We start from the raw sequence: 16,657 nt of genomic DNA on the forward strand, positions 1-16,657 counted from the left end.
GTAAAGATCGAGTCCGACTCGGTTAGAGAGTGAAAGTCGTAGAGAGAGAGAGAGAGAGAGAGATCCATGAGGACCAAATCAACTATATGGAACATTGTTGGATGATGGACTCAACATTTGACAAAGCAAGGTCTGCAATAGATTTGTTCAAGTTCTATAATGGATTTGCATACCCTAATTAGATTTCTACACCCGCATGGCATATATATAATTCGTGGTTAGATTTCTATACCCGCATGACGGATGTAAATCGTGGTATCAACAATATAAGTACAACGCCTTCAACAAGCAAAAAGTGTTAAGAATATCCTATATATTAAGGATAATGCTCGAGAAACTAAAGTTATAGACCAAATTTTATAAACCAAATAACATAAAAGTTGATGGTTGAATTATTACTTAAATGTTGATTAACGTGTGCTTATTTTTTATTGGTGACATATTATTTTAATTTGCAAATTTAGTTTACAAATTTGATCTAACTTGCATTACTGATGTATTAAATACTCTATGTAATCATTCATCAAACCAGACTTTATTTATTTATTTATTTTGTTGAAATTTAGAATTCCCTTGCAATTGAATAGAAAAATGACCATCAACCAAAAGCTTGTAGGTGATATCATCCTTAAGATTGCATTTCTTTAGCAAGATGGGAATATTATTTTTATAATTCAATTTATACCTTGGCACAATTATATTCTCCAAAGGTAGGTATGCAGAATTTAACACGTATATGATAAGAATGTATTAGAACATATCACTCAATCAGTCCATGGAGAGGGGAGCTAAATAATTAATTGGTCTTTTGGTCTTTGTCATGGATGATTGCAGGGCATGTAGCCCTTTCTTTGTTTGGTCACACCTAACCCGTGGATTCTTCACCCTGACAATAAACTTTGTACACTTGCTGGCCCCATGCTGCTTTTTTGCTTCCCCCAGTGTGCCACGTACTATCCCAGCAGAGTCAGCCCTACGTCTACACAGTAAATACGACCAAATTATGAACATGTACGTCAATTTCTAAGCAAAAGAGAATCACAAATTAAAACTGGCTGTAGATCTTATTTACACAATAATACAGAAGGAAATATTGACCACACGCATAGTCACAGATGACATTCTCTCTCCCAATGCCTACAAGTTGGCTTGGATTATATATTTATATATATGGTTTCTCTGCAACTTGTTGGCTAGATTAAACTTTGATCTCTCTCTGCAACTTGCTAAGAAAATCGTTCACTTAGTCTTTGTGTTTGTTGGAAGAATCATTCTCCCTTTAAATTATAGTGATCCCAGATCGCCATAACTCAAGCAGCAAAAAAGTTTGCACTTGTTCTTGCCTCACATATTCTATTATATTTCAGCATTTTAGCCCGTGGAGGGAGAGAGAGAGAGAGAGAGAGAATGACATTAGAGGCGGTGGTGTTCCAAGAAGAACAATATAGCTATGGTTGGAAGGATTCGCAGGCCATAGGAGGAGGAGGTGGTGGTGCTGGATCTTGGAGCCATGGCTTTGATTTTGGAGAAGAAGATCACCAAGAAGAGAGTAATGAGGTAGGGCAACAAGGTTTCAATATGAGTTTGGACTCTTCACCTTCCTCAATGGTGCAAAGTGTCAATGACTCTGACACCAATAATGGGTCAGCTTTCAATCACGTGTTCCCTTCGATTGAAGGTCTGGCGGCCACCACAGGGCGGAAAAAGAGAAAGCGCATCCGAAGCATCAAGAACAAGGAAGTTATGGAGACACAAAGGATGACCCACATAGCTGTTGAACGCAATCGGAGGAAGCAAATGAATGTCTATCTTGCTGTCCTCCGCTCTATGATGCCCGCTCCCTATGCCCAAAGAGTAAATTTCACCCAACTCTCTAGATTTGATATATGATACTTTTGCAACATAATTGAAACCTCTCCTCATAAAGTGCAAAAAGAAAAATATGAAAACATAAAATTTTCCATGTTTTACTGGAAGAAAATAATTAATGTCTTCTAATAACTTACCTAGAGTTCTTTATGGTACATAGGGAGACCAAGCATCAATTATAGGAGGAGCCATTAATTTCGTGAAGGAGCTTGAGCAACTTCTACAATCTATAGAAGGCCAGAGACGAACCAAGCAACAATCAGATCATCACTTAAATTTCGCCTCGATCTTCTCGAGCTTCTTTGCCTTCCCTCAGTACTCGACCTGTTCGACCAACCATGGTCATGGCCTATACAACAATAGCTCAATGGAGCTTTCAAATGAGTTAACGGCTGAGAAGCGGTCGTCGGCGATTGCAGATGTTGAGGTGTCAATGGCGGAAAGCCATGCCAATATCAAAGTGCTTGTTAAAAAGCAGCCAAGGCAGCTCTTGAATATGGTGCTTGGTTTGCATTCTCTGCGCCTTATGATCCTTCACCTCAATGTCACTACCGTGGATAGTATGATCTTTTACTCTTTCAGTGTCAAGGTTAGTTAAACATATAAATAATTTGTTGAGTTTTTTATTGTTTAGATTCATAAGTACATATCAACACAGAAACGAAAAGGATAATTATATTTTACACCCTTCACTTTTGAGGTCATTTTCAAAATGAGACACAAGGTTTTAATTTTGTCACATTACACCCTAAAGTTTTGAAATGTATTGATTTAGGCATTTGTCTCCTTTAATATCTAATCCTCCATCAAGCAATCAATTTGGACAAATTAATCCCTATGGTGTAAAATAAAATAAAAAAAATATTAAAACTTCATGGTCTATTTTGAAATTCATCTCACACCTCATGAATGTAATTATACCAATAATAAAATTGATTACACTTTTAATGAGTTTAATTTATTAAGTCGAACCAGTCTTATTAGTATGATAAATGCGTGAAACCCACTTTTAATTGAATTTTGTGTTTGAATTGATGAGACAGATTGAAGATAATTCTCAGCTGACCTCAGTGAATGAGATTGCAGCTGATGTGTATGAAATGGTGGGTAGGATTCAGGAGGAAGCTCAGCATTTAGCTCAATAACCTTTATTAGTTTGTCCACTAATATTGGCATCATGCTTTCTTCTTTATGTAATGTAGTAAATGGAAACAACTTGGGTTACATTTCTTAATTTGTACTTTCCAAGAATTATCTGCATTATGACATGGCTTAAATTTCTGATGAACTTAGTTGTTGTCCTCCCCATATTGGCATAATAGGTTGGTTGTGGTCGACGAAATATGAGTTGTAAGGGCATATTTTTAAGTAATCCTAAAAATAAATATTATTAGTATAAAATTGTAAATAAGAGGCATTTTTGAAATGTCACGTGAACTTTTACACTTTCTAATTAGTTATAGGAATTAAAAGTTTAATGGATCCCATTCTATTGTGATCACTATCTTATTCATTTTTTTTTTTTTTTTTCCAAAGACATGCCTTTTATCTATTTATACATATTTTATAGGCTGTTTTTATGTTTCTGTTTATATACTTTTTATTGCAGGCTATATTTTAATATAATTGTACATATCGAAGAGGCATGTGAATTTTGTCATTTCTGTAGGTGTTTTGTTTGTATGGCCATATTTCTAAAGAATCCTAAAAGTAAGTGTTAATTTTTAAAATTATGAAGCCTACGTGACCCGTATGCCAAATTATTAGAAGCTAACTACATTTTTTGGTGGCTTGAATATTGATGTGGGCATTCCAATTCGCCTCGTGCTTTGCCAGCCAAATAACTTGAATGTGGTTATGCAAATCATTGTGAAGTTTTGGATCTTGTGCACCTAGTTTGACAGCCTCAACTATATTGGTGAAAATATAGGTCTCCTGAATTTGTACCAAATTGTATGGAAGATACTCAAAGTAGACAAGCGTCTTAATTGTAAAACTGATTCGGCTGTCTGTGTACCGAACTTGGGATGTAACCTAGGAGTAACCAATCATAGAATACCTCATGACCTCTTTCGGCAAAAGAATCAAAGACTCTTCACTGACTGAGACTTAGGATAAATAGCCAGCCACGTACTCAGAGAGAATCTTCATCTATCCAGTCGGTTGAGACTCCTAAAACAAACTGACTCTACAGCTCCAGGCCCATCTATCCAGTCAGTCTCCTTCAATGGTTTCTTCTAGAGACCCCGTCTATGTAGTCGTTTGTTGTCCTTCGGCTGCCAACCCAAACCCATCTATCCAGTCATAATTTGTGTTGACAATTAGTGGATCATTTACTTTTCACAAAAATAGTGTGAAAGAGTTTCATGTAGAACCTTGATTTGTGTGTTGAGTTGATGAAAATCCTTTTCTCGTTGCCAATACTCTTGTATTATAGGAACATATTACTTCATGTTCAAGTTGTAGAGTTCTGATAGTATTGCAACTCCTCAGCATATTATCTAATTGCACTTGGAATTATCTTCACAAATCCTTCACCCACTGACAGTCTATCACACGCTACCGAACCTCACCTTCTTTGACTCAAACCAAGATTCGTAACGTAGTCCTATTATGTGATCAATTCATACTTTATCTAGAAATGAGTCTTAATCCTTAAGCAATTAATCCAAACCTTATCATAAACTAATCTTACGCCTCAAATAATCGTACTTCGTTTAGGACTCGGCCACACTACCAGCAATACATTGTTGAGCCGAGACTCACAGCCTTCTTTCTAAGTTGTCAACCATCTCGGTGCAAACTTAGAATTTCAGGCCCAAACAGTAGGTATTATTCGTATGAAATATGAAATTAGAGAAAATATTCAATTATCATATGACTTATACACTTAGTTATATGAATTATAATTTTAATGAACTCCCATTTATTGTGATCTCCATCTTTTTTTCCCCCAAAGGCCTTGCCTTTATCTGTTTATACATTTTTTTTATAGGATGGTTTTATGTTTCGTTTTAATTTTTTTTTTTATAGGAAAGAAAATTCATTAAAGTGAGAAACCCCTCACATAGTGGGAGCCATTACAATAAAAAAAGGAGGGCCAAGTTTGCTTCCACAAGAAGACAAGCATCCCAAATACAAAATTTATTAGTCTTAAGCCCAATAGACGCCATAGTGTCTGCAACAAAATTTGCTTCCCTGAACACATGCCCTTACTTGATATATTGGAAGGATGAGGCACACCACCTGATATCTTCAATAATAGATCTCAAATTCCACGGCACTTCACATACACCACGCACAACATCAATGATAAGCTTAGAATCACCCTCCACTAACACGTGCGTCAGGCTCCTCCTCCTAACCTAGATTAGAGCTTCACGTAACACTAGAGCCGTGAATTTTGGCATTTCTGTAAGTTTTTTGTTTGTATGTGCAAGTATATGAAAATTGCATCTTCAACGTAACTGACTAACCAATTGGTTCGAGGTTTTTAATTTTGTGCCTTTTAGTTAGGAACCTACTAATTAAACAAGTTCGATTGATTTGTTGATTTTTTTTTTTTTTAGTGCTACTAGAACCACCTTAATGTCTTATTTTCTTACCCAGGTTATAATTTTACCCACCACAAAAAGTTCAAAAATTAAAATATGTTTTGACCCCCTTTTGTTCCTAAAATAACCTCTAGAACATATTCAAATTCTTTTTTTTTTTTTTTTAAATTTTTATTGCCTAAATTACTCTCTACACAATTCCCGGCCTCTTCTCCGTCCTCCAACATGCCACCCACCCTCGAGAATATCATCTTCCATTTCATTGGCGCCTCTCACCGCTAAGGCTGGGCACTTGAAACCAAAAACCAAAACCAAAACACGAACCAAATCAGACCTCACCAAACGGCTCTGTTTTGCGGTTGTGAAACCTAACTGCAGTCTTAGAAACGGCTTGGTTTCAGTTTTGACTTTTAAAAATCGCACCGAAACCAAAACTGCACCTCAAATTAGATATCATGTTTTGATTGGATATTTGTTAGAGTCCATACATTTATTCAACTGCTATTCGATAAATATTATCACTCATTAGTCTCTCTCTCTTACCTACCTATACATGCTATTTATATTTACCACTCCTCTGGACCATATGAAATGTGATTTTATATGTTCATGAAAAATGAAATGATAAGCCATTGGAGTAGCTGGAGCATGGCGTGCATGCATCCCTACAAAATGTTAGCTCTGATTTCTCATCTGGCACAGATTGTGGAAGAATTTGATGCAGGTTTGAATCCATCTTTAATGAAGTTTTATGCAATTTCAAACGGTAATTTTTTTTTCTCAAAAACCGAACCAAAACTGTTTGACACCACACAAATCGAACTAAACGATTTGGTTTCTATTTGGTTTTGGCTTCAAAACCACACTGAATCGAACTACAAAAAGTTTCAGTTTTGGTTGCGGTTTCACTCAAAATCGCACCAAACTGAACCGTGCCCACCCTTACCCACCGCAACTACCACTACCATATCGACACCAACTTCTACCACTTAAATTGTGACTTCCACACTTCTACCACTTCGACTCCAGCCTCGTCCGGGCAAGATCTCTTGCGAAGATGGCTACTTTGGTAATTACATGATACCCTCCAGTGAAGAGTTGAATCGTTGCCATTGCAGCATGTGCCTTCCAAACATAACCTACTCCAACTCCAACCAATGTCGCCGCTGCCATCTTTATCTCTCTTGGGAGAGAGATTGGGTTAATTGGCTGCGGATAAGAGAGATAATAGTGGGTGGATTTTGCTTTTTGTGAATCGAACTCAATTTGTATGTGGATTGTAGATAAATAAGCCTTGAATAACGAACCTATCAATGGGTTTTTTTTCCCCAATTTTTTGGGTTTTCCTTTGGTCTTAGATGTTAGAGAATATGAATTTCATTGAATGAATCATAAAATTACAATATTTTTGTATATATACACACAACCTTTCACACTCTCACATAACTTTAATCTTCTAACTAACTTGCCACCTTTTACAACAATCTCAACTAATTAACCAACGTAATACAACAATCCCAACAAATTAACCAACTCTAAGTTTTATCTCCAACTGAGTCTTTTACAATACTATCTTTAATATCCACCTTCAAACTGAACTGAGGAGTTCGAAGGGACAGGTTGGATCTTAAAAGATGAAACATGTCCTTGGAAAGAGACTTTGTGCAGATATTTGCAATCTAATCATGAGTGCTCACAAAATGAACTGAAATAGCTTTCGATCACACTTTTTCTCAAATGTAGTGGTAATCGATCTTAACATGCTTTGTTCTGGCATGAAACAAAGGATTTTTGGCAAGAGAGATGGTTGATTGATTGTCACACCAAAGTTAAAGAGTACAAGAAAGAGAAACCAATATCAACAAGTAACTAACATATTCATGTAATTTCAGTTCCAGTATTAGCTAGAGATCGATATTTTGCCTCTGTTGAAGAACGAGCAACTGTTGGTTGCTTCTTACCACTTTAACTAATGATGGAGGAACCCATAAAAATACAAAAACCACCAGTCGATCTTTGATCAAGTGTATATACTGCCCAGTCAGCATCAGAGAAGGCTTTGAGACATGGAGCAAAAGTGGATTTTGAAAACTAAGACCAATATCAATAGAGCCCTTGAGATACCAAATGATTCTTTTGACAACCTGAAAATGAGATTGCCTTGGACTCTGCATGAATTGGCAAACAAGGTTGACTGCAAAAGATATGTTAGGCCGAGTCCAGGTTAGATACTGTAAAGCACCAACTAAAGATTGATATTCTGTAGGATTTTCAAGTAATGGAGAGGAGTGATCCAACTTGGATGTACTGAGAGGGGTAACACATGGTTTTGATATTCTGTTGGCTTTCTTTAATAGATCCAAGATATACTTGGTTTGTGTAATGAAGATGCCTTTGGAAGATCTCTGGACTTTAGTACCTAGAAAATAGTGAAGTGCACCAAGGTCTTTGATAGGAAAGAGTGAGCTAAGCTAAGAAATAACATGCTTGCATGCTGAAGTAGATGGCCCTGTGACAATAATGTCATCAACATATACCAAAACAAAAACCATGGGATCCCGTTTGACAAATAATGAGTGATCTGATTGAGATGCAGTGAAGCCAAGAGTTTTCAATGCTCCACGTAATTTTTCATACCAGGTTCGGGGAGCCTGTTTCAGACCATACAGTGACTTATGTAACTGGTAAACATGAGTAGGGTGAATTGCATCTTCAAAGCCAGGGGGGTTGTTGCATAAAGACAAATTCAGACAAGGTCCCATGCAAAAATGCATCGCTTACATCTAGTTGATTTAGACTTCAATCAAACTGAGTAGCAAGAGCAAGTAGTAATCGAATAGTCACAGGTTGAGCCACTGGGCTAAAACTCTCAGTATAATTATGCCCTTCTTGCTGATGAAAACCTTTGGCAACTAAGCTAGCTTTGTACCTATTTATGGTACCATCAGGTTTTTTTTGTTTTTTTTTTTTAATCCTGAAAACCCACTTGCATTCCACAATGTTTTGATGATCATGTTTAGGTGCTAAGGACCAAGTACCAGTATGTTGCAGGGCATGAAACTCCTTCTGCATTGCCCAAAACCCAATATGGATATTTTGAAGCTTGTAGATAGGTGGTGGGAACAAATTCATGAGAGAGATGAGAATGGAGTGGATGGTCTGTTGTAGAAAAGGCTTTTGGTTTGTAAATACCAGATTTGGACTTGGTTTGCATGGGATATGTATTAGAAGGGACTGCGTGAGATGGAGGTATTGAAGAGGATATAAAAGCTATTTTGGAAGAGCTATTAGGAATGATATGAAATGGAGATGATTGTGGAGGTGGAATGATATAACTGATATATGGTTGCCTAAATGTGAGTTAAGTGGGTATAGTATTTGGAGATGAAGATGCTCTTGAGAAATGAGAACACTGTGAAGATGCCTTCATCAAATATCACATTTCTTGAAATGTATAACTTGTTTGTAGTGAGATCCAGACATTTGTAACCTTTGTGTTTGAGACTGTAACCTAAGAACACACAGTGCTTGCTTTTGGGATCCAACTTAGAGTTAGAATAAGGTTGCAACCATGGAAAACAACTACACCGAAAAATATTTAAAGTAGCATATGTAGGTGATCTGTGGAATAGACATTCCCATGAAGACAATCTAGATGCAGTAGGCAATCTATTGATAAGAAACATACTAATGGAAAAGGCATGATCCCAATAAGTGTGAGGAACCTTGGAGACTGTTAAAAGTGTTCTGGCAGTCTCAATTATGTGTCTATGCTTGCGCTTAGCAAAACCATTCTGTTAAGGAGTGTGATGGCAACTTAATTGATGACTGATACCATTCTTAACAAGGAAATTTGAGAATTGAGTGCTAAGATATTCCCCACTAGAATCTAATTCAAGAGCAACAATTTTGGTATGCAACAAGTTCTCAACAAGACTTTTGAATTTAACAAAAGTAGGAAACACATCTGATTTATATTGCAAAGGATAATACTAACAATATTTTGTAAAGTCCTCTACAAAGATGACATAGTATTTGAAATGATTCACAAAAGTGACATATGTTGGCCCCAAAACATTTGTGTGCAGTAGCTCTAAATGCTTACTTGCATGACAAGGTACAGAAGCAAATGGCAATATGAAACTTTTGCTTAAAGCACAACCATTACAAAATGACTTATTTGAACTACTAGACATTGAAATACAAGACTTAGTGGCCAACTTATTTAGTATCTTCAGAGAATGATGGCTGACTCTTTGATGCCATATATCTCTGGAAGCATGAACAGAAGCAGCAAGACCATTGTGATTGCTGGTCACAGTGTTGGAAGGCTGTGGTTGAAATGGATAGAAGCCATCTCTTACAAGACCTTTAGAGCATCTTCCCTGAAGAAATATCCTTCAAAGCGAAGTGAAAAGGATAAAAAAGCATAGAACACCAATTATCAACAAGAAGCTGATTTGCAGAAAGCAGATTTTGTTTCAAATCAGGAACATGTAACACATTGCTAAGTTGAAAATTATGTTCAGGAGTAAGTAATGTAGAGGAACCAGAGTGGAGAATAGGCAAACCTTTGCCATCTCCAATGTAAACTTGCTTAGGTCCGAAGTAAGGCCCTCAATTTTGAAGAGTGTTGTAAAAATTTTTCATATGATTGCTAGCACTAAAGTCTACAATCCAGGTAGGTTGAGCAGAATTTGTGCTTGCAACTATAGTAGAATGAGAAGCATTGTTAGAGTGATGTGGATTCATATGCTGAGGGCACTTAATTGCATCATGCTGAAATTGACAACAAATTTGGCGTGAAATCTTTCTTCCAAAGGAATTAAAGTTGGATTGACCACCACGATTGTACCACTGATAGTTGTTACAAGATGAATTTGGATGATAGTTATTGGATAACAAATTACCTCGTCCCTGAAAGTTTCTAGGATTTGAGAAATTACGATCACCACCACGACCTTGAGAGAAATTGCGATCACCACCACGATCTTGATTCAACTGAAGCACCAGCATTAGCAAAAGCATCATCGATCTCTTCAATTTGTTGAAGATATTAAGCAGCTATGGAATCGCCTTTCGAGGTGTTGCGCAGACATGATCGAAGCTCGTGGATGTACAATTAAGAGGTTGTTGTGAGTCATGACTCCAATTTTGCCCAAATCTCACTGGATGTGGTGACTTCAACAGTGTAAGGAATGATCAATTCAAAAAGCGTGGAATTGATCCAGATTAGGATGTTCTGATCGTTCTTGAACTAAGAAACGTATGCCAGATTCAAAACTTGATTTCTAGAAGCATCAGAGATGAATTGAGGTGGACAAGGCACCGATCCATCAAGAATTCCAGCAAGATTATAACGACGGAAGATCGGAGTAAACAGCGCACTCCAAGTGACATAATTGGTTGTAGTAAGCTTGATTGGCACCATGGATCCTATATTCTGAATCGTGATTAAAGGTGTAAAGAAAGTAGAGCTTGAATTAAAGAGATGATCAAGATGAATCTATGTAGCTGACTCAGAAGAGGGAGAAGTTGAGGTCGCCATGAGAGAGAGTTAGGGTTTGGCGGAAAAAGCTTGGCGTAGAAGCTTAGGGAGGAAGAAAGCTTAGCGAAGAAGTTGTGAGAGGGAAAGAATGGATTGGATCAAGTCGGTGGATAGATGGCGAGTGATACCATGTTAAAGAAAATGAATTTCATTGAATGAATCATAAAATTACAATATTGTTGTATATATACAACCTTCCACACTCTCACATAACTCTAACCTTCTAACTAACTTGCCACCTATTACAACAATCTCAACTAACTAACCAACCTAATACAACAATCTCAACAAATTAACCAACTCTAAGTTTTATCTCCAACTGAGTCTTTTACAATACTATCCTTAACATTAGATGCCATTTTACAAAGGATAAAATTAGTATTAAAATTTTTATTAAAGTGCAGGTGGAAAATCACTACTACAATATAGGCTATCACCGGCGGACCAAAAACCGACAAGAAACCCCGATTTCTGTCGGAAATTTGGCAAAAATCCGACATAAAACACTGCAATGTCGGATTGGAATAGCGACGCCATTGCTACCGTCACTAAAGGGCTTCAGCGTCGCTTTGTTCGCTTAATCCGCCACTACGCAGCGTCGGTTTAAAGCGACGCTGATGTTAACGTCGGTTTAAAGCGACGCTAGTCAACAATTAACTAAATAAAATATACAAACTAGTGACGGTTTAAAGCGACGTTAGAGAACAATTAAATAAATAAAATATGCAAACTAGTGACGATTTAAAGCGACACCACCTTTGATAATAATAATTAAAAAAAAAAGTCGAAATCTGTTTCTGGATTCGTTCTCAAATAATTATAACTCAAAAAAATTATATAATCGAAATAATAAATTTCAATTTTAGGCCAAAACAAACAATAATAAAAATAATTCAAAAGAAAAGTAGTGCCATAATATACAAATGTTTTACATCTAACATTCCATATAATTTACAAAAATTCATCCTCCATGCTTTCCTGTGCTTGCCTTTGTCGAAGACCACATATTTTGTAGCTCCATAGTGCCATATATAATACTAGCAACTCCATGCTGCCATGCTTGCCATCAGATCAGTGCTCCAATACTTTACTACTTCAACATTAAGGCTCTAATCTCTATAGATTAAACTCAGGTTTTATACCTTTAAAAAATTATGGATCTGCGATTTCCAGTGTCCTTGCTCTTCAGATCCAACATGCATAAATACAAAAAAAACAATTAAAAACCAAGAAACAAAAATAAATTTTCAATTTAAGCATAAAACTATTTAGAATACAAAATAGAAACTAAAATTAATAATCATAATAATTTAAAAATGAACCACCTTCAAGCTCTTCCTCCTCGAATTGGAGTTCTTCAGAATGTTGATCTTCAAACTGGTGATCCAAAGCAAACGGGGAAGGAGTTGAGGAAAAAATGAAAAGGAGGAAGAAGGGGACGCACAGATGAAATGGGGAAGGAGAAGAAGAAAGTCTGAAATTGGGGGAGAAATGAAAGCACGGTTGAAATGGGAAAGAGAGGGGTTTAAATATGGGTACTTAGTTTGCATCCGTTAAAACCGACGCAAACGTCTGACACTTTTTTTGAAATTCACATAGTGTCGCTTTAATGAAACTCGCGTCGCTTTAATGAAACTAGCGTCGCTTTAAACCGACACAAACTTCTGACACTTTTTGAAATTCACATAGCGTCGCTTTAATGAAACTTGCGTCGCTTTAATGAAACTAGCGTCGCTTTTAACCGACGCCAACTTCTGACACACTTTTTGAAATTCACATAGCGTCGCTTTAATGACACTAGCGTCGGTTAAAACCGACACTAAGTCTCTCCATCCATTCAAACAAGCGGGAAATTTCCCGCCTAATATTTCAAATACTATAATTTTATATATATTAATTTTATAACCCTAAAAAATACTATAATAATTATATATATTAATGTAACAATTTTATACCCCTAAAAACTATAATAATTATATATATATATATATATTAAATTAAATTTTAAAAATTGGTGACCGTTGGATCAGTTTCAATATACATACCATTCAATTTCTTTAAGTGTTATACATACAAAATAAATAAATTTAAATCTACTTAATAAATATATATATATATATACACACACCATTGAACTTGATGGGATACAAATTCTATGGAACTTTTCGATGGTTATAAAACGAAAAACTAATTTAAATCAATATGTCGCTTAAAAGCGACACTGAGTTTCAAAATATTTAAAAAAACTAATTTAAATTGAAGATCGAATTCATTCATTCTATTCATATAGGGTCAAGGAATGTAGCTGTAAAAAATCATCAAAATCGGAGTTAAAATAACCGTTAAATCGTGATTTTTCGTTTATAACCGTCGAAAAGCTTTGTCCCGTTACTTGATCTCTGAATGTTTGTTTTTTGTGATTTTTTGCTGACGTGATCTCGAAGCATATGCAAACAAGTTTGACGGTTGGGATCGTTGAAATTAGTTTCGGAGAATTCGTATCCCATCAAAACAATAGATTGACTAACACTTAGAGTTTATTTATACTTTCATTAAGTATAACATAAGATTTTGTGGTATCCACTTGTGTAAATATTTTAAATTGAAGATCGAATTCATTCATTCTATTCATATAGGGTCAAGGAATGTAGCTGTAAAAAATCATCAAAATCGGAGTTAAAATAACCGTTAAATCGTGATTTTTCGTTTATAACCGTCGAAAAGCTTTGTCCCGTTACTTGATCTCTGAATGTTTGTTTTTTGTGATTTTTTGCTGATGTGATCTTGAAGCATATGCAAACAAGTTTGACGGTTGGGATCCTTGAAATTAGTTTCAGAGAATTCGTATCCCATCAAAACAATAGATTGATTAATACTTAGAGTTTATTTATACTTTCATTAAGTATAACATAAGATTTTGTGGTATCTACTTGTGTAAATATTTTAATTTGAAGATCGAATTCATTCATTGTATTCATATAGGGTCAAGGAGTTTAGCTGTAAAAAATCATCAAAATCGGAGTTAAAATAACCGTTAAATCGTGATTTTTCGTTTATAACCGTCGAAAAGCTTTGTCCCGTTACTTGATCTCTGAATGTTTGTTTTTTGTGATTTTTTGCTGACGTGATCTCGAAGCATATGCAAACAAGTTTGACGGTTGGGATCGTTGAAATTAGTTTTGGAGAATTCGTATCCCATCAAAACAATAGATTGACTAACACTTAGAGTTTATTTATACTTTCATTAAGTATAACATAAGATTTTGTGGTATCCACTTGTGTAAATATTTTAAATTGAAGATCGAATTCATTCATTCTATTCATATAGGGTCAAGGAATGTAGCTGTAAAAAATCATCAAAATCGGAGTTAAAATAACCGTTAAATCGTGATTTTTCGTTTATAACCGTCGAAAAACTTTGTTCCGTTACTTGATCTCTGAATGTTTGTTTTTTGTGATTTTTTGCTGATGTGATCTCGAAGCATATGCAAACAAGTTTGACGGTTGGGATCGTTGAAATTAGTTTCCGAGAATTCGTATCCCATCAAAACAATAGATTGACTAACACTTAGAGTTTATTTATACTTTCATTAAGTATAACATAAGATTTTGTGGTATCCACTTGTGTAAATATTTTAATTTGAAGATCGAATCCATTCATTGTATTCATATAGGGTCAGGAGTGTAGCTGTAAAAAATCATCAAAATCGGAGTTAAAATAACCGTTAAATCGTGATTTTTCGTTTATAACTGTCGAAATTAGTTTCATAGAATTCGTATCCAATCAAGTTCAATGGTGTGTGTGTGTATATATATATATTAAGTAGATTTAAATTTATTTATTTTGTATGTATAACACTTAAGAAATTGAATCGTATGTATATTTAAGCCAATCCAATGATCACCAATTTTTTAAAATTTAATTTAATATATATATATATAATTATTATAGTTTTTAGGGATATAAAATTTAATTTAATATATATATAATTTAATATATATATATATATATACACACTTTATGTCGCTTAAAAGCGACACTAGTATTTAAAAATTATTAAAATAATGTTTACGTCGGTTTAAAAGCGACACTAGTATTTAAAAATTATTAAAATATATGTTTACGTCGGTTTAAAAGCGACATAAACATTTAATAACGCTTATAAGCGACAGTAAATCCGACGTCATGTTCAGTTAGTGTCGCAACTGCCTAATCCGCTACTATATTAGATTAAAGCGACACCACCCTCCGACACTATAGCCCCCTTTTGTAGTAGTGAATAAGTTTTCTTTAACATGGAAAATAAGATAGTGGGGTAGATTTATCACCACTTTCTTTTTCTTTTTTTAAATTTTTTTTGCTAGGTAATTACTAAATAGGTTAAGGATATATATATCTTTAGACTACATGTTTTTTTACTTTTTACATATTTAGACTACATGTATCTTTTAGTTGCTGAGTTTCTTAACTTAGTACGAGTGAGTTATGCTTTTTTATAGCTATAAATGTTAAAAATTGAGAACAGTTAAAATAAAAATAAAAAAACTATAAATGAAAACTAGGTTAAATCAAACAAAATACTTGTAAAGTTTTATTAAAAAAAATGGCCCGACTACTTCTATGTAAGTTGGGTTGACGCAACTCATCAATCTGCTTGCCATTAATTGTGAGGAGATGATTTAACACATCTTTTCTCTCATTCTGCATTGTAATGGCTCGGAAAAATTGAATGGACCGTAGGAATGTAACTTTGTTAGGCATAGGAGGCAAAGAGAGTACGAAAATGATCGTTGTTACATCCGTTAATATAATTTCTCAAATTGAAAAATAAATCATACATCAAATCTTTATGTATAAAGCCAAGGGCCCAATGAATAGTGTTTTTGGTGTCACAAGCTTCACCAAAACAAGGGGACAAAAATGCCCCTCAAACAAAAAATTTCAAAAGCAACTCAAAATAATGCATCAAATGTGGCATGAGCATTTTTATCATTTTAATAGTATTTTTTAATAATTATTTTCTTTTGTACAATTTATTTTTAAGTAATTAGTACCTCACAATAGGCTAGTAATAATGTGATTCAATCAGTTTTTCATTAAATGTTATTTTTTCTATTTTTAAACACGTTCAAAACATCTTAAGAGACATGTAAAGCCGGTTATAAAAAAAGGTATTTCACACGCGGATAATAATGTAATTAAATTAGTTGTCAAATTATTGTTTTTTTTTATTTGAACAAACGAAATTATCTACACTAAGGGGGTGGGGGTGGGCTTATTCTCACAATGGGTTAGCAATAATGTGATTCAATCAGTTGTTTATTATATATTGTTTTCTCTATTCTTAATATAAATTCAATAGAGACTGATTTTATTATGTGAATTCAGCTGCTTTAATTGGTTTATGAGGGGTTCCTTCTAGCATGATCTAAGATTGTTCATTTACTTCAAATATTTGACTTTCTTTTTGTTAATTTACGCATATAAATACATTTAAAACATGTAGGTCGTACGTAGCACGCCGTGATTCAAAAAATGTCTCGTGTGAGCACGTGCATGAAGGCTAGTCTTAATAAAGGTAGTAAGTAATTAGGATTTGGAGAAGAAACAGGGGTGTAAAAGCACTTCCCATTTATTTGTTTTCTTATTATGGTGATTATCACTTTGTTAAGGAGCAAGAGGGTT

At 34.8% G+C, this 16,657-nt stretch overlaps 1 protein-coding gene and 1 long non-coding RNA gene across 2 annotated transcripts; one reads left to right on the forward strand and one right to left on the reverse strand.

Moving 5' to 3' along the window:
* The first annotated feature begins 1,075 nt into the window (after window positions 1-1,075).
* LOC103955638 (transcription factor bHLH94) lies at window positions 1,076-3,157 on the forward strand. Its single transcript, XM_009367538.3, has 3 exons — window positions 1,076-1,854; window positions 2,030-2,458; window positions 2,913-3,157. The coding sequence occupies exons 1-3, from the start codon at window positions 1,408-1,410 to the stop codon at window positions 3,012-3,014; spliced, it is 978 nt and encodes a 325-aa protein (XP_009365813.3). The 5' UTR covers window positions 1,076-1,407; the 3' UTR covers window positions 3,015-3,157.
* An 8,962-nt stretch (window positions 3,158-12,119) lies between these two features.
* Window positions 12,120-12,506, reverse strand: LOC125473415. Its single transcript, XR_007255319.1, has 2 exons — window positions 12,297-12,506; window positions 12,120-12,154 (listed from the first exon to the last, which is right to left on the reverse strand). It is a non-coding gene; the product is annotated as an uncharacterized LOC125473415 (long non-coding RNA).
* Window positions 12,507-16,657: the final 4,151 nt, after the last annotated feature.

This window comes from the organism of the source record quoted next, unplaced genomic scaffold (genome assembly GCF_019419815.1).
Source record: "Pyrus x bretschneideri cultivar Hongxiangsu unplaced genomic scaffold, Pyrus_bretschneideri_v1 Contig86, whole genome shotgun sequence".
Classification (NCBI taxonomy): Eukaryota; Viridiplantae; Streptophyta; class Magnoliopsida; order Rosales; family Rosaceae; genus Pyrus; species Pyrus x bretschneideri.